The sequence below is a fragment of the Perca fluviatilis genome, chromosome 6 (assembly GCF_010015445.1).
Source record: "Perca fluviatilis chromosome 6, GENO_Pfluv_1.0, whole genome shotgun sequence".
NCBI classification, from domain to species: Eukaryota; Metazoa; Chordata; class Actinopteri; order Perciformes; family Percidae; genus Perca; species Perca fluviatilis.
Genome location: NC_053117.1, coordinates 4,457,906 through 4,480,398, shown reverse-complemented (window position 1 = coordinate 4,480,398; position 22,493 = coordinate 4,457,906). Strand labels below are relative to the sequence as shown.

General features: G+C 38.4%; 2 protein-coding genes across 2 annotated transcripts in view; both read left to right on the top strand.

The window, feature by feature from the left end:
- Positions 1-3,124, top strand: part of pnpla7b (patatin-like phospholipase domain containing 7b) — a 52,472-nt gene extending 49,348 nt beyond the window's left edge. The window contains exons 34-35 of the mRNA XM_039802392.1: positions 469-581; positions 725-3,124. Coding sequence (XP_039658326.1) covers positions 469-581; positions 725-781 — 170 coding nt within the window. The 3' untranslated portion in view covers positions 782-3,124. The remainder of the gene's footprint in view (positions 1-468; positions 582-724) is intronic.
- A 5,794-nt stretch (positions 3,125-8,918) lies between these two features.
- LOC120560167 (leukocyte surface antigen CD53-like) lies at positions 8,919-18,970 on the top strand. The gene is made up of 8 exons (XM_039802390.1): positions 8,919-9,071; positions 10,614-10,698; positions 10,818-11,006; positions 13,200-13,274; positions 13,371-13,463; positions 13,612-13,692; positions 13,838-13,921; positions 17,890-18,970. Exons 2-8 carry the CDS (start codon positions 10,636-10,638, stop codon positions 17,959-17,961), a joined length of 657 nt encoding a protein of 218 aa, XP_039658324.1. The 5' UTR covers positions 8,919-9,071; positions 10,614-10,635; the 3' UTR covers positions 17,962-18,970.
- The last annotated feature ends 3,523 nt before the right edge of the window (positions 18,971-22,493 follow it).

Here is a 22,493-nt window from a genome sequence, read left to right as displayed (position 1 = left end):
ACTGAAATCACAAACCAGTGCATCACAAAAACAATTTTGAGACATCAATCTTAATATCAAAGCCTGCTTTTGATTCTCAGTATGCAGGTGTGGGTGTAGCTCTGAGTACTATTTATCCCTAGTAAAATGACCCGTGAACATCTGTTTAGCTATTTTGAAGTTGTGATGTTTTGATCTGTACGTTACTGCGTATTTATAGCCCGGATGCCAGCTGAACTTAGCCCCGCCCACAACATTCGAGGTCGGGAAGTTCTGACTAGAATCTGAGTATGACCATGTCAGGCTAGCGTATTTATACACTTAAAACAAATTCATCCTAAAATGCTATCAGAAGTTTTAAAGTGTTTTTTGTTGTTTACTATATTTGCAAAATGCTCCCTATTTGATACAGTTGTATGAGTAAAATGGGACATATTTCAAATATTGATTTACAATGCTCATGATGACTCATCTTTTGTCTGCCTTCAGAGGAACTGTCAGAAGAATACCAGACAGACTACGATGAGGAGGCGGTGGAAAGCGCTCTCTCTGACTTTGAGGCGTTCGCCCACGGCAGTGAACACACTGACACTGCTGAAACAGTATGTATAAAACTAATATCCTTTACACTTTATAAACCAATGCAACCGTCGCTGCTTCCCTTTTTCTTATTACCACATATGCAATCATCACACAGTAAATGGAAGACAGCGATGACTTTTCGCTTTTTTTGTCTCTTTTACAGGATGAGGAAATTCCAATCCGAGTTCGACGCCGCCCAAAGAACGCCTCACAGTCTTAGGCCGTGACTGCCTGTCAGGGCTGCTGACCAACGTCCACAACAACCACATTTCAATGCAGTGTTTCTGCCATCCTTTGAGAAATTCACTGAGATTGCATTACAAACATGTAGTTCAAACTCTTGAGCCCGGCAGCATGCTCTGTGTCTTTGAGGAAGACACTGAGCAGGACACACAACTGTTGATGGATACAGTGACTTCAACAGGAAGAGTTAGTTATAATTGAGTGAAGAGCCCCAATGTGCTTTGTAAATTTCAGTGGGTTCAACAGTTCAGTAACAACCAGGGTTCCTGTTGTCGAGGAATTCCTAAAATGTCATTCATCTAGGAGACGTGTATTCCCAACAGGGAAATATATAATCTGTCTGTTCTCTTGGGGAAGTCGGGGAACAGCAAAGGATTTTACAAATCGGTTATTTTACAGGAACACAGTAGAGTTTATTTTTTTTCACTTGTTTGACACATTTGTTGACTTGTATGGCAGTTAATTGTTAGTTGTGGAAAAATAGGTAAAATGGATGGAACAGATGGAATGTATGGCACATCTCGCACAAGCTTAAAAATGCACTGCAATTGTTCAACATAATATTTCATTAATGCAGTGCCACTTTTTGGGACAGTTCTATGCATAGCTGCTTTCTAAAATAATACGCTCAGAGTCATAAAGCACTATAGTGCATTTCATAATGTTAAAACATTGAAAATACATTTTATGTGCCTAGAATTTACTTCAAGTAGTATTACCCTAATGTCTGCCTAATGATGAAGAATGTCTCCTCTTTCAGATCAGGGATATGTAAACACCGTGGGTGTGACAAGTATAATGTGAACAATGACTATAATAAGCTTTTTTGTAATACCTGCAAAATTACTCGCTTCAGATTTATATCATGAAGGTAATTCTTACACGGAGCCTCACGCACAGCACTGCAGGACAGGCAAAATGAAATGGAGGTGCTGAAAGAAGATGTCCAATGGTCTCCTTTCAGCTCAGTTACACTTAATTTGGCAATTCCGTATACTTGTCTTTATGGCAGCCATTTTAGCTATTGCTACACATTTCATATTTCACCTCACCCAGCCAGTTTACACTACGGAAGAGGATTAGGGCCACATGTGAACACCTTTATTTGAGTTCTGAGTTTAAAGTCAGAATTCTGACTCTTTTTTTTTTTTCTTTTTTGGTTTTTTTTTTATTAAAAAAAGTCAGAATTCTGACTTTAAACAAATCTTTTCACATGTGGCCCTAATCCTCTTCCGTGGGGTAAAATGGCAGAAGAATGAAGTCAGAATTCTGAGATTAAAGTCAGAATTCTGACGCTTTAAAAAAAAAAAAAATAATATAATAATATATTTTTTTTAGACTTTTAAAAAAAAGGTCAGAATTCTGACTTTATTCTCAGAATTCAAATACATTATTTGACATTTGGTCCTAATCATCTTCCGTATTACTCCTACATGTGCCTATTTGAACCGACAAAGCAGGTGTGCCTGGATACACCCTAGCCGAGTTTGCACACGTGACCGACCACTTTTCAGATTTCCTCTTTTTATATAAAGGTATGGTTTTTGAACTTTGATCAAAGTGAATTAGTTAGTTTACACCGTTTTTTTCTTTCCGTTACCTGGGGACAGTACAGCAGTGTGACTCACTTACTGAACCTATCAGTTCTTCATGCATCTTTATACAGACAGTAGCAGATAACTGTGTGAGGAACAGACAACCTAACAGCTTCAAGACATGACTTACACACACCCTTGTACCTGGACTTTTTATGTTTTAACTGTATGATAGAATAAGAATACCTACAGTGGTACCTAACAAATACTATACCTGCCAATTAATGCAACATTACACTTTTTATACCTGCTATTTGTCCTTTTTAATCACCGTGGTTACAGAGCTCCTGTGGTTTTGAATCAGTGTTTCATTGTTTTAAGTTTTTGTGTCTGGAAGGCAGAAAAGTGTAATGAGTGTAGTGGCTTTCATAATAATCTAAATACCATGTTTGTTTATGTTAATAATTTTGTGTTAATAGGGAGAACTACTGTATGGCAAAAATGTTTTCTGTTAGACGTTGTCTTTCAATAACTGGATGCCTTATTTTCAGTTTGATACTTATTATTTGTTATTGTTAATACTGTGGTAGTTTAATAATGTAGAATAATTTAGAATATTTAATTATGTATATTTAGTGAACAAACTCCTGGGTTTAACATATGCATTATTTGATAGTAAAGCCCAAATTATGGAAAAACTCAACAGAGAAGTACAGAAGATGAATTATTTTTTGGAATCTGAAATTATGAAACTGTTTGTTAAAATAAAGAAGTTTTGTACAGTCCATCTGTCAAAGTGTTGAACATCTATACATTTTAGTTCAGATTAATGTTTTTAAGCTATGTGAAGCAATGCTTTTTCAACTTTTACAGATACATAATAAAGTCAATTATAGTCATAAGTGCTAAAAGTCCAACAATGTTTGTGTCAAGTGCAAGAAATAGCACAGATATAATTTCTATGAATTGCAGTGTATGTCTGATCGATTGGTCGGCCCACCACTTTCCAGACTGAAATATCCCAACAACTTTGAGATGAATTGCCTTTAAACCTTCGTACAGATATTCATGTTTTCCAGAGAATGAATCCTACCGACTTTGGAAGTTTCATGACTCTCCATCTAGCACCACCGTGAGGTTGACAGTTGTATGTTTTACTTAAACTTTTCCTTGGATTTCCATGAAATTTGGTACACATAAACTGTTATCGCTTTGGTGATCCCTTCACTTTTCATCTAGCGTCATCCTCAGATCAAAGTTTTTGCAATGTGTCCAATACTTTTGGTTTATGACACTATAAATACCTGCAAAACTACAGACATTAGCTCAGCTGTACTTTGCATTTAGTGCTAAATAGGGACTGTTGGCATGCTAACACGTTAACCGAACATGGTTAAGATCACAGCTGCTTCTGCACCATAGATGTATTATTGTGGTCAGAGTTTTTAATTGTCCCTCCAGTGGAAATTTGATTTGCAGAACAACAATAAACAAGGCATAAAACTTCTTAGCAGCACACAACCAACAGATTGATTTAAGAACAATTTCATCACTTAAATCGTGAAATAAAATGCCTTGAGATTGTCTGACAGAGTGATTTCTAAAAGTGTCACTGAGAAGGCCCAAATTGACTAATAAAAACTGCATGCAAGAGTTGTGCAAGTTAACTGCTATAATTGCACAGGGAACAAAAGAAAATTTTCACCTGTTTGTTATTGCTCTAGGGCAGGGGTGTTCAATGTTTTTTGAACCAAGGACCTCTTAATTGAGAGAGAGAGAGAGACAAATCAGGGACCCCCTACTATATGTATTGCATAAAATGAAGTTGCATATTAAACTGGGCCTACAATAACTTGTAGGGCATCCTAATGCCTTTTTAATTACCTTTTTAGTGCATAGAATACTTAGCGATTAAAAATTAAATAAAAATTAAAATCATTTTTTAATGTTAAACCTACATGTGGCACAGTGAATCCTTATTAACTGTATCTGGATGGCTACCTTGGAGACTATCTTACCTATAGGCCAGTCAGCCTATCATCACTGGGTTTTTCACAAATAGTCTGATTTTTTTTGCCAATATGTTGTATTCAAGTTGAGACATTTCAATTTTTGAAGAAAAAAAAACATCCCCCTGCAGTAATTCTGAGGACCCTAGGGGTCCCGGACCCCCTGTTGAAGATCTCCGCCGAGAGGGAAGAGGAATGACTTCCTCCGAGAGTGGGTGGTCAGAACTTGACAAGCTTGACCGTGCCTTCTGCAATAAATAAAAGATCTTTGTCAGAGAGAGCTGCTGTTTGTCAGTTATCTCACTGGCCTCTGTAACAATTTTGGACAGACGACATTGGATTTGTACTGTAAGGTTTCCATAGAATGAAATCAAAGAAAAAGTTCAAATGGACTAAATGTAAGATCCGTAGAATAAAACTATTGGAGCATGTGCGTGTTTGCATAGTGAAGTTAGCATTTAGCTCAAAGCACCACTGTGTCTCAGTGCAACATGGCGGCTGATTAACACTAAGGTAGGAGGTGACTTCAGGCTGTCGGACAAACTCATGTCTGATCCAGAGGACACAAAGGAATAAAAGCAGAAACTGATATGAAATTAAAAAGTGTGCAATGCTTGGATAAAAGATAAGATGAAATCAGTGAAGAGACTGTAGTTGAACAGGTCTAATGTTTATCTTGTGAAGTGTGAGGGTTTACTGACCCCGACTGGATTTTAAACTGAAGTGTATGGAATGCCATTTCAGTCAATATTAAATAAATAAATACACGAATACATGTATATGTCTATGAAATAAACCCTGAAATAAATAAGTGAGGTAATACATATGAACAAATATATTATTCATTTGAAAATAAATAATAAATAGAGATGGATTGAATTAAAAGTCCCCTGAAATAAATAAAAGTAAAACCTATTTATTATTTATAGAACTATATTGAGTCATATATTTATTTTACAATTTATTTTAACAGAATAAAAATCCGTTCCCTCGGTTTTATAAACTGTTCGCACGGATTCATAATCTGTGCCCTTGATTTTATAAACCTGAGCAAAGTTAGAAAGATATTCACAGATTAGAATTTTCGGGATCAATTACTCTACAGCGAAATGTTATTAAATCACAAACGATGCATCTTTCCTAATGTAGTAAGGTAAACAACGAGCTACAAACTCATTTTCATCAATACGATCCGTCCTCCGACCTGGAGAAATAACATTGGTCTCTACGAGCAGCCGTCGGTGAGACGAGTGCTTAGGGACCGTCTACAAACTACAGCACAGACACAAACATATTTATTAATTTAATGATTAAATAAGGTAGTGTCTCCAAACTTATTTTTTAAAAGTGCTAGCAGGAGACAAGTTATAATTGAGGTAAGTTTGGAGACACTACAACTAGTGTTAATTTCATCAGACGAGACGAGACTAAATATGTTCGTCAACGACCTTTTTTTCCATGACTAAGATGAGACGATGACGAGACTGCGCCAATGTTCAAAAACGCTGACTAAGACTAAATTAACATGCATTATTGTTGACGAAAAAAGACGAGACTAAAATATTTTGCATAAAATAAAAACTAAGATAAAATCTCTCTTCATTTTCGTCTACAATCGTCTCTACTTTTTCATCATGAGATAGAATATTCAGCTGTTACCGAGACCCGGTGCTACGGCACCAACAGGTGCCCTAACGACCGTTATCTACCGGACCGAATAGCAACACAGATTTTGGTGCCACTTAAATGCCTGCGCTTCTCTCTGATGCTCCTAAACGGACGTTAGAGTCAAGCGAAACATCGCTGCACGGGACGCTAGTTAACACTACACTTGGCAGCAGGTAACGTTAGCATACCGTTAGCTAGCAGTTGGAGTAAACACGGTTACAATCATTGACATATATAAAAGGGTCACAATGCTGACAGCTAAACGGTGTAAAGGTTTGTCTCTATTTCACTTTGTAGGATTCCAACACGAGACGTACGACAGTCTGCAGCTGCCGTTGTCTGAAAAAGAACACATATGTTGCGTTCACTTGAAATACGCCTCGCCAGTTTCGTGCTGCATTTATTTTATTGTAAAATATCCTTTTCCCAATGGAGTGGTTGTTTTTGTCGTTTACTGGTGAAATAAGGAAGAGGCTCAATATTTATATAACTTTATATAATTTATTTATTTTTATAACTATTTGACTGAAATGGTTATCAGAAATAATTTATTTAAAAAAAGACTAAAATGTTTTGACTAAAACTTGACTAAAATGGCGAGACTTTTAGTCGACTAAAACTTGACTAAGATACCTTGAGTTCTCTTTTGACTAAAACTAGACTAAATTGACGAGACTTTTAGTCGACTAAAACTTGACTAACAAAAATGTTTGGCACAAGACTAAGACTAAGACTAAATTAAAAATAATTTATATATTTATAAAACATGTTACGCAAGAAAAAGTTGTGTGAAGCAGAGTGAAATTTGTTGTTGCAACATTCCTCGCAATAGTCGGGATTTATAAAGAATTTCCCAGTTTTCTGCAACCTTTTGACCATGCGTGTGATCGTGCGTAATGCTCCCAAGGTTTTGTAGACTGCGTTTTTTTAGTGAACTCCGATGGTATGCCCGTTTTCCGAAACTAACCCAGTTTTTGTTTTCCTGAACCCAACAATCCCGTTCTCTCTAAGCCGACCCAGAGCCGGTCGTGGCGCCCGGCGAGGGGCTGCCAGAAACGGGGAGAGGCAGGGGCTCCTCCCACACCGTGCAGCGGAGGAAATGTGTGTGTATGTGTGTGTGTCTCTATGTGGTCGTGTCTGATTGTAGGTGTCTGTGTGCGGGAATGTTGTCTTTCTGCACCAGCTATTTGCACACAAAGTTACAAAACTTTCACCTGTTTTGATTAAGTTCTAAGAAATAAGCACCAATAATGATCAAAAATCTTGTTTCTATTTTTTACCTTTTTAATAATTGAATTTCCTTTTTTTCTCACACAAAACGAAAATGATCATATGATCATAAATGTGATCTCACAGCGGTAAATGGTAAGGACTTTTGCAGTTGCTCCCCAAGACTATGGACAAGTTACCCCCTGATATTCACACTATTACAGATGGAGCTCTTTTTAGGTCCAAACTCAAAACCTATTTGTTTAGAATGGCTTTTAATATGTAGTAGTGGTGTGACAATTTCCCTCTACTGTTTCTATGAAACCTTTTCTGATTTTACTGTTTTCTATGTTTCATTCTTTTTATTGTATGATATGTTGTTTAATTCTTGGTTCCTGATGTAAAGCACTTTGGAAACCAGCTGGTTGCTGTAAAGTGCTATATAAATACATGTTGATTGATTGAAATGTTGATATTATATATTACAAAGATCACTGTCACACCTGGAGATCACTGTGAGGGTCATGTTTTTTTCCATTTTTTCCAGTGCTTTCAATACAATTCAACCATCACGTCTCTGGGGGAAGCTATTGGGAGCTGGTGTTGACCCCCACCTGTCTGCATGGACCATCAACTACCTCACTGACAGACCACAGTATGTGAGACTCCAGGACTGTGTGTCTGATGTGGTAATGAGCAGCACAGGAGCACCCCAGGGTGCAGTGCTCTTTTCTCTTCACCGTGTATACAGCGGACTTCAGGCACAATATAAGCATCTGTTCTCTGATGATACTGCCATTGTTGGGAGGGTGTCAGAGGAGAATGACCAGGAATACCGGCAGGCCATCTGTGATTTTGTCAACTGGTGTGAGTCAAACCACCTTCACATCAACGCCAGCAAGACAAAGGAGATGGTGTCATCAAAACACACCTCTTCAAATTAGCCTTCCACCTACAATAGTCTCACATTTTATCCACTGTTAGTTACTGGTTTTATTGTTTCAATTGCTTTTAATATGCTTGTTTTATGTGTTGGTTGGATTGCTGTATTTTTTTTTTTAACCTTTTTTTATCCAGGTAAGTCGATTGAGAACAGTTTCTCATTCACACAGTTCTACATTCATACCTGGAAGCTGCCCAGTACAACCACAGTCTGATCTGCTGGCCACTGAGCAGCTCCACTGGAGCGGTTGGAGATTAAGGGCCTTGCTCAAAGGCACCTCAGTGGTGTTAATGAGGGAGGGACAAGTGCTGCTCTGTCACTTTGCCCACCCAGATATTATCCTGTTGGTCTGGGGACCTCTCGGTCCCAAGCTCGCTTCTCTTACCTCTAGGCCACCAATGCCCACGTGTGCTGGTTTTACTGTAAAGTGTCTTTGAGTACCATGTAGAGCGCTATATAAATAAAATGTATTATTAGTATTATCATTATACATGAGTTTAATAACCTATTGTAAAAATATTTTGCTTTAAAATAAAGACTTTTTCTCTGACACATTCATTGTCAGCTCATATGTTGTGTAATTATTCAGCGTGTTTTCAACATTACAGCTCTCGACCACCACAGTTTGACTGTTTTAGAGAGGGCTGTTATTTCTGAATATGCATCTCGTCTAAATATAGGAGGCGTGTAACAGACCGTTTGCTGTTATTTTGGTTTTTGCACTTTCTGTCATACAGTTTCCATGCTGCTTATGTTGAGAAAGAGGAAGTGAGACGGAGGCACTGAACGCCCCACACGGTGCTGAACGCCCCACAGCAGCATGAGAAGGGGAAGTGTGAACAACAGCAAAGTTCACATTTAACACTGAAAAACAAAGACGAGCAGGTTATTCTCCCAGAGCAGGTAAGACCTCATCTTTATTTCTCTGCTTTATTTGTCTCTTCTGTTTCACATCCTTCACCTTCCTCTTCATCAAATAAAACTTGTGTTGACGTTATTTCTCCAGAGAATACTCGTTAAAAAAGGAGACCCAAAAAAGAAATAGAAAACTAAATAATTACTCTAAAATGAATCCGACATGGTCAGTCATCTCGGTCAAAGCATCATACGAAAAATCTAAGTAATGTTAAACACCTAAAAATAAATCAAATGTTCAATTATTTGGTTCTGACATCTGTCTTTATTAGTTATTCTTACAGAGATCAGTCATAAAAACAGTAACTATTTGATGTATGTTTATATAAAATGTGTAATGTTTAAACATTGTATTTAACACGTATACTGTTGTGATCATTACCCAGAATTCATTTAATATTTTGGGGAACTTGTGGTATTTCCGCAGTGGACCAAACCCCAGTGATGTCATCAGCAACACCAACTATAATGTATTCATGTTACTTTTATAAACACCAAAACTCCCTGCATGTACACTGACAGGAAACACAGGAAGTGAGATGTGTCAGCATCTCTTCCCCGTAGCATTACCATGACACGCACGCACGCACGCACGCACGCACGCACGCACGCACGCACGCACGCACGCACGCACGCACGCACGCACACATGCACAGTCACTGTTTGTTTTGTAAATAGGCCTTGAATGTAGTATACATTTTGTTATTTTGTATTGCTTGTTATACTGTATTTTATTATATTTTCTTGTATTTTCTTTTTTCTATTTCTTTTAATATACACATATACATATATATATATATATACATATTATGGCATGCCGTTTAGGAAATTATTATATATATGTGAAGTTTGAATATATTGAATGAATCTTATTCTGAATATATTGAATGAAAGTCTGAATATATTGAATGAATGTCTGAATATATTGAATGAACCTTGAATATATTGAATGAACCTTGAATATATTGAATGAATGTCTGAATATATTGAATGAAAATCTGAATATATTGAATGAACGTCTGAATATATTGAATGAAAGTCTGAATATAATGAATGAAAGTCTGAATATATTGAATGAAAGTCTGAATATATTGAATGAAAGTCTGAATATATTGAATGAAAGTCTGAAAGTCTGAATATATTGAATGAAAGACATGTTGAGTGAGCCTGATGAAAGGGACCTGCCTGACCAAAGAGGTTCCTTTCATTTAGTCTTTCATGATGAAAAAGTGAATAAACCTCTTCATTGGGAGAACGGTTACTGGATATGGTTACCATTACCATTGTATGGTTACCGTTACCATATATATATATATATATATGTGTGTGTGTATGTGTTCTTTATGTGTGTGTTCTTTCCTTGCTTTTTCTATTAGTTTTTCTATTATAATGTTATATTTCCATACTGTATGTTATTATATTTTAATGTCAGATTTCTGCTTTTGAGTGCTGAACAGATTCACTTTGGCTTCCCCTGTTCATATATTTGATGAAATATGATAATATGATAGCTTTTTGCTTTCTGTTCAGGTCAGATCCGAAGTGTCCCAGGATGGCTCAAGGCTGCCTCAAGTGTTTGAAGTACACCATGTGTTTCGCCAACTTCCTCATTTTTGTATGTCTCAATCATCCAGCATCACATTCAGAGGCCGTTATGCTACATGTTGTCATTATTATTGTGTTGTCAAGCAGTGTGTAGCACGAGCCTGACGGCAGTATGTGTTTCTCCGTCAGATGTCTGGCGTGGCGGTGCTGGGCATCGGTGTGTACATGACGGTGAATTTCAAGATGACCGCACTCACCCCGACCTTGGCCAGCTTCAACTTAGCCAACATGCTGCTGGTAAGCGGCATCATCGTCACCTGCGTGTCCTTCCTGGGCTTCTTGGGTGCTCTGAAGGAGAACCGCTGTATCCTTCTGACGGTATGACACACACTAAAACACACACTAGAACAACACATCAGTGTGTCTGATATAGGCAGGCCAGGGGCGAGCTAAACAGATGACGACAGTTTAATCTACCATTTAGCTCGGCTGGTAGCTAAGCGTATGTGGCTCTGGATACGTCACCCCGTGTATTGTTGTGATTGGTCGTAGTGTTATCCAATTGCGTGCAGTGAGATTTTCAAATGCATGCTTGGTGCCGCCCTTCGAATTGGGCCATTTTCATTACTTGATGCCAGACCCTTAATCTTTCAGATTTGGGACTGGATTTCCAGGCTACCAAATGCATGCTCTTGGGGGAATTTTTAGGTTTCTGTAAATTATTGAGTGTGGTCTAGACCTACTCTATGTGTAAAGTGTCTTGAAATAACTTATGCATTTATTTGACACTATAATTAAAATGTAATTGAATCAAACAGGTTGTAAACAAGCCAACAATTTCTCCACATGGTCTAAACCACTTTATTTGGAGGTAATAACTGAAAGTGAACACATCCAAAATGTCATTAAAAAATTCGACATCGCAAAGGAAAACATGTGCCATTTGTGACCTCTTACTATGTGGTTGGCATTACATTTTATATGCATTCCTGGTCCCCAGAGAGTGAATCCCACTGACTTTAGTGATCCCCTGACTTTTCCTCTAGTGCCACCATGAAGTTGACATTTTGGGCTTTTGAAGGAAATGTCTCCACAACTATTGCATGTACGTCTGACCCTAATTGTTAGAAATTAGGTTCAGACATTCATGTTCCCCAGATGATGAACCCTAATAACCTTTGAAATTGTTTAACATTTCATCTAATGTCACCAGCAGGCCAAATAAATTATTTTACAAAATACCTGCAACACTATAATGCTGTTCCCATCAGCCTCAGCTTTACTTTGTGTTTAGTGCTAATTAGCGCAATAGAATGCTAACAACCTAAACTAAGAGGGTGAAAATGTTAGTCATACCCATAGACTGTATAATATTAATGGACAACGCATCTGGTTCGGTGAAGTGCTGCAAATGCGGAAGAGCCTTAAACCTGCATTCTATCTGAATTTCAGTGACACGTGCGGATGCAAAAGGAGGTCGGTTTCTGTAGAAGTCTATGAGAAAGTGACCATCTTCTCACTTGATTTATTACCTCAGTAAATATTTTCAGAATGAGTTTATGGTCTCGATTGCTAGTTTTAAGTCTTCTGCAACACAGAATGATGTTCATTTTTTGAGTAATGGTCTCGTTGATTTTAAAACTGGCGATAAAGCAGGTAGTGTTTTAGGGCATGGCTATGATGTGATTGACAGTGAAAGTGTGTAACGTAACGTAGAGTGTACGGGCTCCTCCCTCACTCCTCCCTCACTCCTCCCTCCCATCTAAAATCGTCACAACCCAACCAAGATGGCTGCGCCCGTAACGGCAAACTCAATGACTCATAGCAGATCTCCACAAACCACTGGGTGATGTCACACATGCTCTGTCCATTAATATTATACAGTCTATGGTCATACCTGATAGAAAAGCTCAATGGGCTGTTGATCCGCAAGCTGTGATGGATGTTTACTATTTCACCTTTGCTTTCTCTTCTTAGTAAATCTGACCACCCTGTTGTTGTTTTTTAAACCTGTGTGATCACCCGATTGTGTTTCCTACCCTTGGACTTACATTATTTCGAGCAGTCTTGTTCCTCTAATTTCTGTAAATATGATGTGGTACTGTCATATATTCAGGGTTTCCCCCAGAAAAGTTGTTAGGCCAGGTGGCAAGTATCTTTTTTTCCCCAAAGAAGGCCCGGCTGGGGCCAGTCCCAGACTGATGGCAGCATTGATGTAGAGCCCAATAGTTTCCGTAATAACTATTTCATGGATGGAATCGCAAAATTGAGAATTTAAGACAGATTCCATAGGGCTCTATATTAAGTCAGTGCTAAACGCTAATTGGAAATTTGAAAATAGGATTACGTCTAAGTTTCCAACCAAGCCGCCCCACTCTAACTTAATTAAAAAAAAACGTCTTAAAATACATTTAAAAAATGAATTCTCAGTGGCTTAGGCCTGGTGGGGGCAATTTAGGCCCGGTGGGCCACCAGGCTTGCAATACACTGGGGGAAACCCTGATATTTGAATGCGTTTCAAAGTGTAAAAATACAATAAGATTGTCGTCTGTTGAAATATTCTGTTGACAGTTCTTCCTGCTGCTGTTCATCCTGATGCTGGTGGAGCTGACTGCAGCATGCCTGCTACTCATGTATGAGGGAGAGGTAGGGTCCCATTCATCAGTACTCACACCATGTTGTGCTAATAAAGGAAACACGTATACTCTATGTGTAATCTGCAAATCTCACGTCTCCATTTAGATTGGTGAAAGGGTGAAAGATGATCTCACCAAGGGTTTGGAAAAGGCAAAAGGGTCAAACTCAACGAGTGATTGGGATATTATTCAGAAGACGGTAAGTGCGTCAGAGCAGAGACATGCTCACAGCTCCCATAATGGGGTGACACAGATGCCTGAATGTGGATGCTGTGCTGACATACTGAGAGCTACGTCATCTCAATCTGCTGTTATAAGACTTTGTATCTCTGAACGAACTGTTTCAGATGGAGTGCTGTGGAGTCAATAATGTGACAGACTGGGGATCCGTCGTGCCTGCCTCTTGTACACCTGATTACAGCTCACAGGTAGACACAGTGTGAACAGCTTGCATTAGTGCTTTTTTTGACATACTGTAGAGGTCAGAGGTTTTTTAAATGCCCAATGGACGCCTCGTTGTTGCAACTGACTGTTGGTTGCAGCTAATTTCAACTTTATGCTCTTTGTTTGCAGGGTTGTTTGGCAAAGTTGAAGAACTGGTTTGAGGAGAACTTCCTAACCATTGGGATATCTGTCATTGTCCTCTGCATCATCGAGGTAAACTGATGGTGGTTATATTTACCATACTGAAATATTTCATACCAAACTGCAAGGAAAGCTGTCTTTGTTTACTTCTCCATACAATATCTAAGCACATTAATTGTAATTGGAAATTAATTGCAAAGTCAACCTGAGCAAACAGTGGCCTGCTGCTGTTGCAATTTGTGTTCTGTTAAGTTGCAAGTTATTTCAGACAACGAGAGACTCACATATTACGAACTGTAAGTCAGTTTATATAGAAGGCTATAGAATATGGAAGCCCAGTGCAGCCATGGTTGCTCATACAGTAGTCCACCGGTTTTAGGTCCACATACTTGTGAATACAACTACAACTCAACTTTCTTATCTTGAAATAGCAATTCAGATATGTTTTTTTTAACCTCTTTTAGCTAACTGTTTTGGTTGTCCGGCACCCAATTCCAGTCTCTTCAATTCTGTTTGCAGCAGCAGGCAACTGTTAGCTACAATAGCTATGATGAACCCACTGGTAGTACCTACCTGTACAGCACCAAACTGCAGACAAAATCAGCAACTTGCTAGTGAACATAGTGGAGCGTTTAGCAGCTAAAGACCCAGACATTTTGGACGCCCGGTTTGCTCACCTGGTGGAGTGCGCACCCATGTATAGAGGTTTACTCCTCGGCGAAGCGGCCGCGAGTTCGATGCCGACCTGCGCTGCATGTCGTCCCCCCTCTATTTCCCCCTTCATGTCTTCAGCTGTCCTGTACAAATAAAGGCCTAAAATGCCCCCAAATAAAAATCTTTAAATTTTACGAGTTAAAAGGAGTGAATACTGGACTTACCTTAACCAGGTGGACACAAACACCATACACTGGAACTTCTTCATACAGTGACAATAGCTATGTGTGTATATATATATATATATATATATATATATATATATATATATATATATATATATATACATATACATATATATATATATACATATAGTACGACAGGTTGGCACACCTTCTCATTCAATGCGTTTGCTTTTTATTTTTCATGACTATTTACATTGTAGATTTTCACTGAAGGCATCAAAACTAGAATAACACATATGTGAATTATTTAACAAAAGTGTGAAATAACTAAAAACATGTCTTATATTTTAGATTCTTCAAAGTAGCCACCCTTTGCTTTTTTTATTAATAAGGGAACAACTTCCACTAATTAACCCTGACAAAGCACACCTGTGAAGTGAAAACCATTTCAGGTGACTACCTCATGAAGCTCATTGAGAGAACACCAAGGGTTTGCAGAGTTATCAAAAAAGCAAAGGGTGGCTACTTTGAAGAATCTAAAATATAAGACATGTTTTCAGTTATTTCACACTTTTTTGTTAAGTACATAATTCCATATGTGTTCATTCATAGTTTTGATGCCTTCAGTGAGAATCTACAATGTAAATAGTCATAAAAATAAAGAAACACATTGAATGAGAAGGTGTGTCCAAACTTTTGGCCTGTACTGTATATATATATATATATATATATATATATATATATATATATATATATATATGTACGTATGTGATGATAAGAGGACATAGTTTTGTCACGTATAGATCTTTAGTGAGCTTGCATAACTGCAGTGTGAAACCAAAACTTCAAATCAAATGCAAAAACATGAACCTCGGTCCGGACCTTGGTTCGGACTTTCAGGTGTGTGGTGTCTTAACAGAATCAATAGTTCACTCTTTAGTGAGTGGTCATTTTTGCACCAACACTGACACCTGTGGTGTCACCAAACTGTGACTTTTGCATTTCTAAAATAAAACACATTGCACTGTGTGATTGTTGGCACAAAGTAGTGCACAAGTTATGGACACTACGATTTCTCAGGGGGCTATATAGTGCAAATCTTCATGCTCAGAATTCACCAATAAAAATAATTCTAACTATATGGACTTGTCTGACTTGACTTGTCATAGTAGGAAAAGCACAACTGGAATTGATAATGTCTCAATTCCATCAAGTGTCCCAGTAAGCTATTTCAGTGAGTAGGCATGCACAATACCAGGGTCTCTCCTAAGTGGAATGCAGCCATCATTAATGGTTTAATACCAGGACCTCTCCTACAGTGCCTTGCGAAAGTATTCGGCCCCCTTGAACTTTTCGACCTTTTGCCACATTTCAGGCCTCAAACATAAAGATATAAAACTGTAATTTTTTGTGAAGAATCAACAACAAGTGGGACACAATCATGAAGTGGAACGAAATTTATTGGATATTTCAAACCTTTAAAACAAATAAAAAACTGAAATATTGGGCGTGCAAAATTATTCAGCCCCCTTAAGTTAATACTTTGTAGCGCCACCTTTTGCTGCGATTACAGCTGTAAGTCGCTTGGGGTATGTCTCTATCAGTTTTGCACATCGAGAGACTGACATTTTTGCCCATTCCTCCTTGCAAAACAGCTCGAGCTCAGTGAGGTTGGATGGAGAGCGTTTGTGAACAGCAGTTTTCAGTTCTTTCCACAGATTCTCGATTGGATTCAGGTCTGGACTTTGACTTGGCCATTCTAACACCTGGATATGTTCATTTGTGAACCATTCCATTGTAGATTTTGCTTTATGTTCTGGATCATTGTCTTGTTGGAAGACAAATCTCCGTCCCAGTCTCAGGTCTTTTGCAGACTCCATCAGGTTTTCTTCCAGAATGGTCCTGTATTTGGCTCCATCCATCTTCCCATCAATTTTAACCATCTTCCCTGTCCCTGCTGAAGAAAAGCAGGCCCAAACCATGATGCTGCCACCACCATGTTTGACAGTGGGGATGGTGTGTTCAGGGTGATGAGCTGTGTTGCTTTTACGCCAAACATAACGTTTTGCATTGTTGCCAAAAAGTTCGATTTTGGTTTCATCTGACCACAGCACCTTCTTCCACATGTTTGGTGTGTCTCCCAGGTGGCTTTTGGCAAACTTTAAACGACACTTTTTATGGATATCTTTAAGAAATGGCTTTCTTCTTGCCACTCTTCCCTAAAGGCCAGATTTGTGCAGTATACGACTGAGTCTCCCGCCTCAGCTGTAGATCTCTGCAGTTCATCCAGAGTGATCATGGGCCTCTTGGCTGCATCTCTGATCAGTCTTCTCATTGTATGAGCTGAAAGTTTAGAGGGACGGCCGGGTCTTCGTAGCTTTGTAGTGGTCTGATACTCCTTCCATTTCAATATTATCGCTTGCACAGTGCTCCTTGGGATGTTTAAAGCTTGGGAAATCTTTTTGTATCCAAATCCGGCTTTAAACTTCTCCACAACAGTATCTCGGACCTGCCTGGTGTGTTCCTTGTTCTTCATGATGCTCTCTGCGCTTTACACGGACCTCTGAGACTATCACAGAGCAGGTGCATTTATACGGAGACTTGATTACACACAGCTGGATTCTATTTATTATCATTAGTCATTTAGGTCAACATTGGATCATTCAGAGATCCTCACTGAACTTCTCTGGAAAGAGTTTGCTGCACTGAAAGTAAAGGGGCTGAATAATTTTGCACGCCCACTTTTTCAGTTTTTTATTTGTTAAAAAAGTTTGAAATAGCCAATGAATTTCGTTCCACTTCATAATTGGGACCCACTTGTTGTTGATTCTTCACAAAAAATTACAGTTTTATATCTTTATGTTTGAGGCCTGAAATGTGGCAAAAGGTCGACACGTTCAAGGGGGCCGAATACTTTCGCAAGGCACTGTAAGTGGAATGCAGCCATCAGTAATGGTTTAATACCAGGACCTCTCCTAAGTGGAATGCAGCCATCAGTAATGGTTTAATACCAGGACCTCTCCTAAGTGGAATGCAGCCATCAGTAATGGTACTAACGCACTAACCACCCCCCCTGGTTTTGAGGTTTTTACATATAATAACAGCTATGAAGATGTATAAATGCTCTTTTCTGTGCCAAACACCAGGCAACAACATAATCTGTTGTGTTTCTGGTTACATTTTTTGCTCTTTTGTTGACAGGTCTTGGGAATGTGTTTCGCCATGACGCTCTTCTGCCACATCAGCAGATCTGGCCTGGGCTACAAGTTGTAGACAGTACTATATGTCAAACAATGTCTTTTTATCTACGTATTTCACAGTTGATTTGCTGTACAGTTTTCAGTTTTTAGAAGGCAAGAATGGAATGAAAAGGATGTTTCTGGAAAAACATTTAAGATCAAAAGATTGGTTGAAGTCTAAATCGCACACACACAAAAATGTTTCAGACATGGCCTTCTATAATTGTGAGCGAAAACAAACTATGTCGAATGCTATTTCAGTCCGAGCTGTGTGGCATAAAAGCCGCTTGTTTCCGGGTTCCACTCAACTTTTCTACATTGTACATCTTTTGAAGGGAATAAATATGAAAATCTATTTTCATGTACAATATTACATATCTACAGTATATTTTTTTTCCCCACAAACTTAACTTTTGGGAAGTCCTGATACACCAATAAGTATTGTTTACAGTATTAAGAACTGTATCCTCCATTTTGACTAAGCTCATGTTAAGATGATCAGCATTTCCTGTTGCTAGCTTGCAGTGCTCTGATCTGTGGTGAAGCCAAACCTGTAACCACTTCCTCTTTTGACCCTGTTCAACCATCAGTTGGTTCCTCTAGAAACTGACAGCTGACACTTGTTTCTCTAAATTTTATAAATTAAAAGGCAGGGAAAAAACCCTTCTATATAAATGTTGAAGACTTCCAATTTTAAAGGAACAATTATTTCCCAAAAAGCCCAAGATGACGTCCTCAAATGTCTTGTTTGATATTCAGTCTACTGTCCCAGAGGAGAGAAGAAACTAGAATATATTCACATTTAACAAGCTGGAATCCTAAGATGATTTTTCTGCACCTGTATCCAACAAATCTAAATTTGAAACCCCAAACATATAAATGTATTCATGTTGTATATACTACAGGCAAAAAGGACTATAGCTCTCATCTGGAAGAACATGGAGGCACCTACAATCTGTGCTTGGACCGAAAATATGCCACAATGTATGTTCATGGAGACATTGACGTATATACTAAAAAAATAAATTGGATGTGTATGAAAACCATTTGACCAGATTATTAAAAAAAAAAAAAAAATATATATATATATATATATATATATATATATGTATTTGACAATTTATAATTGTATTAATAAAAACATTGTTTAAAAAAAGAAGCTGGAATCTGAGAATTTTGAATTTATTCTTTAAAGAAATAACTCAAACCGATTAGTCGATTATCAAAATAGTCTGCGATTAATTTAATAGTTGACAACTAACCGATTAATCTTTGCAGCTTTACAACTTTTGCTTTACACAATTGCAATAATGTCCTTCTCTAACTAAAACACACTGGATATGAGGCAGAGAGTGTACAAAAACTTGAAAACAAGCAGGTAACACAGATGAATGTATTTATTTAAAGAATAAATCCTGCATCAGTATTTTAAGACAAAAAACTAAAAAAAATACTAAGATTTCCTTTACACTTTAAAATAATTGTTCTTTTTGAAACCATCACACAAAAAATAGAGACAAGTACAATTTTTGTAATTAAAAAAAATGTAACTGTACACAGAAGAATATACCATTTATTGCAAACTGAACACCCCTGACACCTCAGAAACTATAAACACAAGTATCGCAATTCACCTAGAGATATGAAAAGAAGAAAACTAAAACTCTGATACAGCTCTCTCATCCTTTTCTTGTCTGAAACAAACATCTGTCCCCCCCCCCCCCTCCGGTGCCCCTGCAAGTCTCCAGAAGCAGCACAGTATCTTGTGTGTGTGTCATGAAGCTGTTCAGGTCCATTTTAACAGAGTTCCAGTAACTGTGGCAATTGTGTCCCCCCCCCCCCCCCACACCCCCGCTTTAGATACCAGTTTGACACAGTCCTCTTTGGGAGACACCACATAAACATAAAACTGAGCCAAAATGATTAAATATCCTTTCTGAACAGGGTAATAATAATTCCTCCACTATAGCAAGTCCCTCTGAGAGGCGATGCACATTGATTCACAGGAAACCTGGTCCAACACTGCATTATGGAAATTACATTCTGTCTTTGCTTTTGCTGAAAGGTTATAAAAAGCCACTCATTAAGAAAAGGTGGGTTTCTTTCATTTAGCAGCCGTAAGGCCATTCAAATAAAGCAAAACTTAAATATCACAGGACAGAATCAAGTGTAACATGCGGTCAACTATATAACAAGTTACTTTTTCAGTATTTTGAAGTGTTGCCATTAACAAATGCTATCGTAGTGAAACCCTATGAACAAAATATTGCTAGAAAGTTTGATACCTAGTTTGTGCTAGAGAGGTTTAAGACGAACCGCTACAAATGCCCCTGCAGGAGACCGTATCAGAATAAAAGTCATTTGGAGGAGACCGTACCGTGCCAAAATAACATTCTTGTTAGAGAGAGCGCCGGCGATGACATGAATGTTGCAAAGAGTGATGTCTCTCTGTAAACATTGAATCCACTTCAAAGAGCCGCGGCCGCAGACGAGAACATCTGCAAAGACATCAATAAATAAGAGAAAGACCGAAACAAAGCCTTTCCAAACCCTGGTTCACAAAGCCCCCCCCCCCCCGACCACGATCGACAGATACAACTGGAATGAGAAAGAAGAGTAAGGGTACCCAGCCCTTATTTTCATAACATTAAAATATCAAGGTTTAAATGTCTGATCTGCTGTCAGTTCATTAATGAATTGCACATACAATATACAGAGAAGCAAGACCAGTTCACAGAACACCAATCACCACCCGAAACACCACCCTCACAGCTGCTGCAAGTCCATTTACACTTGAGCGTGACTCCATGTGACTCAGTAGTATCATAAAGCCAATACTTTCAAGATTACCAATTACACCAGAGAGCGATTGATCAATTCCAAAGAGAAGTAACAACCACTGCTACAAGGAACAGAGCAGGCGACCAACATTCATGAAGAAAACTTTGAATAGATTAAATAATAAACAAAATCAAGAATAAAATGTGTATGGGCTAGTGGGCTCAAGCCAAAAATCCTGAAAGAGTTCATCTGACGGGAGGTTGCTCTTCCTTCACTCCGTAGCAGTTTTCACCCACCAAGCCACCAAGCCAGGCAAAGAAGATGTTTTGATGGAAAAGAATGACCGTACTGACTGGCTACCAGATATTAACCTGTACTCAACCTAAAAGCACTACCCTGCAGATAGTATGGATGCACAGAACTGTCAACTGTAGTTTAAGGGAAAAAAAAAAAAAAGGTTCAGTTATAGGTCATTTAAAAGTACAACTTTGAATTGTTCATACCTTATACAGTACATTTCACTGAGGACTACATCCCTATCAACAGGTATAATTTGTCAGCTGGCTCCTGAGGCCTTCTTAGTGTCAACCTACGCCTATGGGGCAGCAGGGACACTGACCTCAAAATACAACAACCATGCCAAAAAGCACCACACACCATTACAAGATCCACCATCATTACCTAGGAAGGTCTTTATGCAGCTGGAGCCTTTATTTTAACGATATCTAATGTTACGCAAGGCAGCTTGTTTTACGTGTGTCATCTAAAGTTAATATAGACCTTTTCAATGGAATTCCATTGCTAGACAACAGCCTGGCCCCTTGTTAACTTCCTGTCAGTTGATGCCATTCACACACACACACACACACACACACACACACACACACACACACACACACACACACACACACACACACACACACACACACACACACACACACACACACACACACACACACACACACACACACACACACACACACACACACACACACACACACACACCAACAGGAAATCAACTTGGGTCCATTTAGAATGTTTACATCTGTGAAAAGGTCATTCATTATTGCACTCTGAAGCAGTATACACCTGAGCTTGGAACGGTGCCTTAAACACAATCCTGAACAAGATAATCCTAAACAATGAACCAAGGTGTGTCAATGAGTCAATTTACCACATTAGCAATGAGACAAAAAAAACAACAACAAAAAAATACTAGTTATAGACCTAGCTGAGAGATCACACTGTGAGCAACATGATCTACAAGTCCCTGTTTCTCGTGAGCAGGGAAAGGCCGGTAGTATACAGATGGACAAGCTTGGCCAAGAAACACACATGTCCACATGGGGAATTTTAATTGTTCATTCATTCACTCATTGAGTACGTTTACATCCACGTCAATATTCCACTATTATTCTGAATATGAAAATATTCCAAATTTGATACAGGTCATGTAAACAGCATATTGCAGTTGGATATTCTGAATAAGGCCTTTTTCCAAATATAGCATTTTCCGATTAAGACGTGGGATATTCTGGTATTATACGGGTTTTAGAAGCATTCTTTGGACATGTATGCAGCGCATTCGGAATATGCGTTTACGGCTTATGGTCAGATACGATTAGCGTATGCTTGCATTACTCTTTAATGCCACTCAACTTGCAACTACATGAACATGGGATGACTGGCAAAACCAAATCCATGATTTGCTGTGTTTATATCATCCTGTGAATGGCTCATTGCTCATTGAGTGGAAACTGATCTCAATTACAAAATTTGTAAAAA

What these genes read in the sequence shown, in the direction of transcription:
- LOC120560167 (XM_039802390.1), top strand. Translation starts at nt 10,636, where the DNA reads ATGGCTCAAGGCTGCCTCAAGTGTTTGAAGTACACCATGTGTTTCGCC. An exon ending in TCGCCAACTTCCTCATTTTT is followed by an intron (nt 10,699 to 10,817) that starts GTATGTCTCAAT and finishes TTTCTCCGTCAG; the next exon opens with ATGTCTGGCGTGGCGGTGCT. An exon ending in ACCGCTGTATCCTTCTGACG is followed by an intron (nt 11,007 to 13,199) that starts GTATGACACACA and finishes TTCTGTTGACAG; the next exon opens with TTCTTCCTGCTGCTGTTCAT.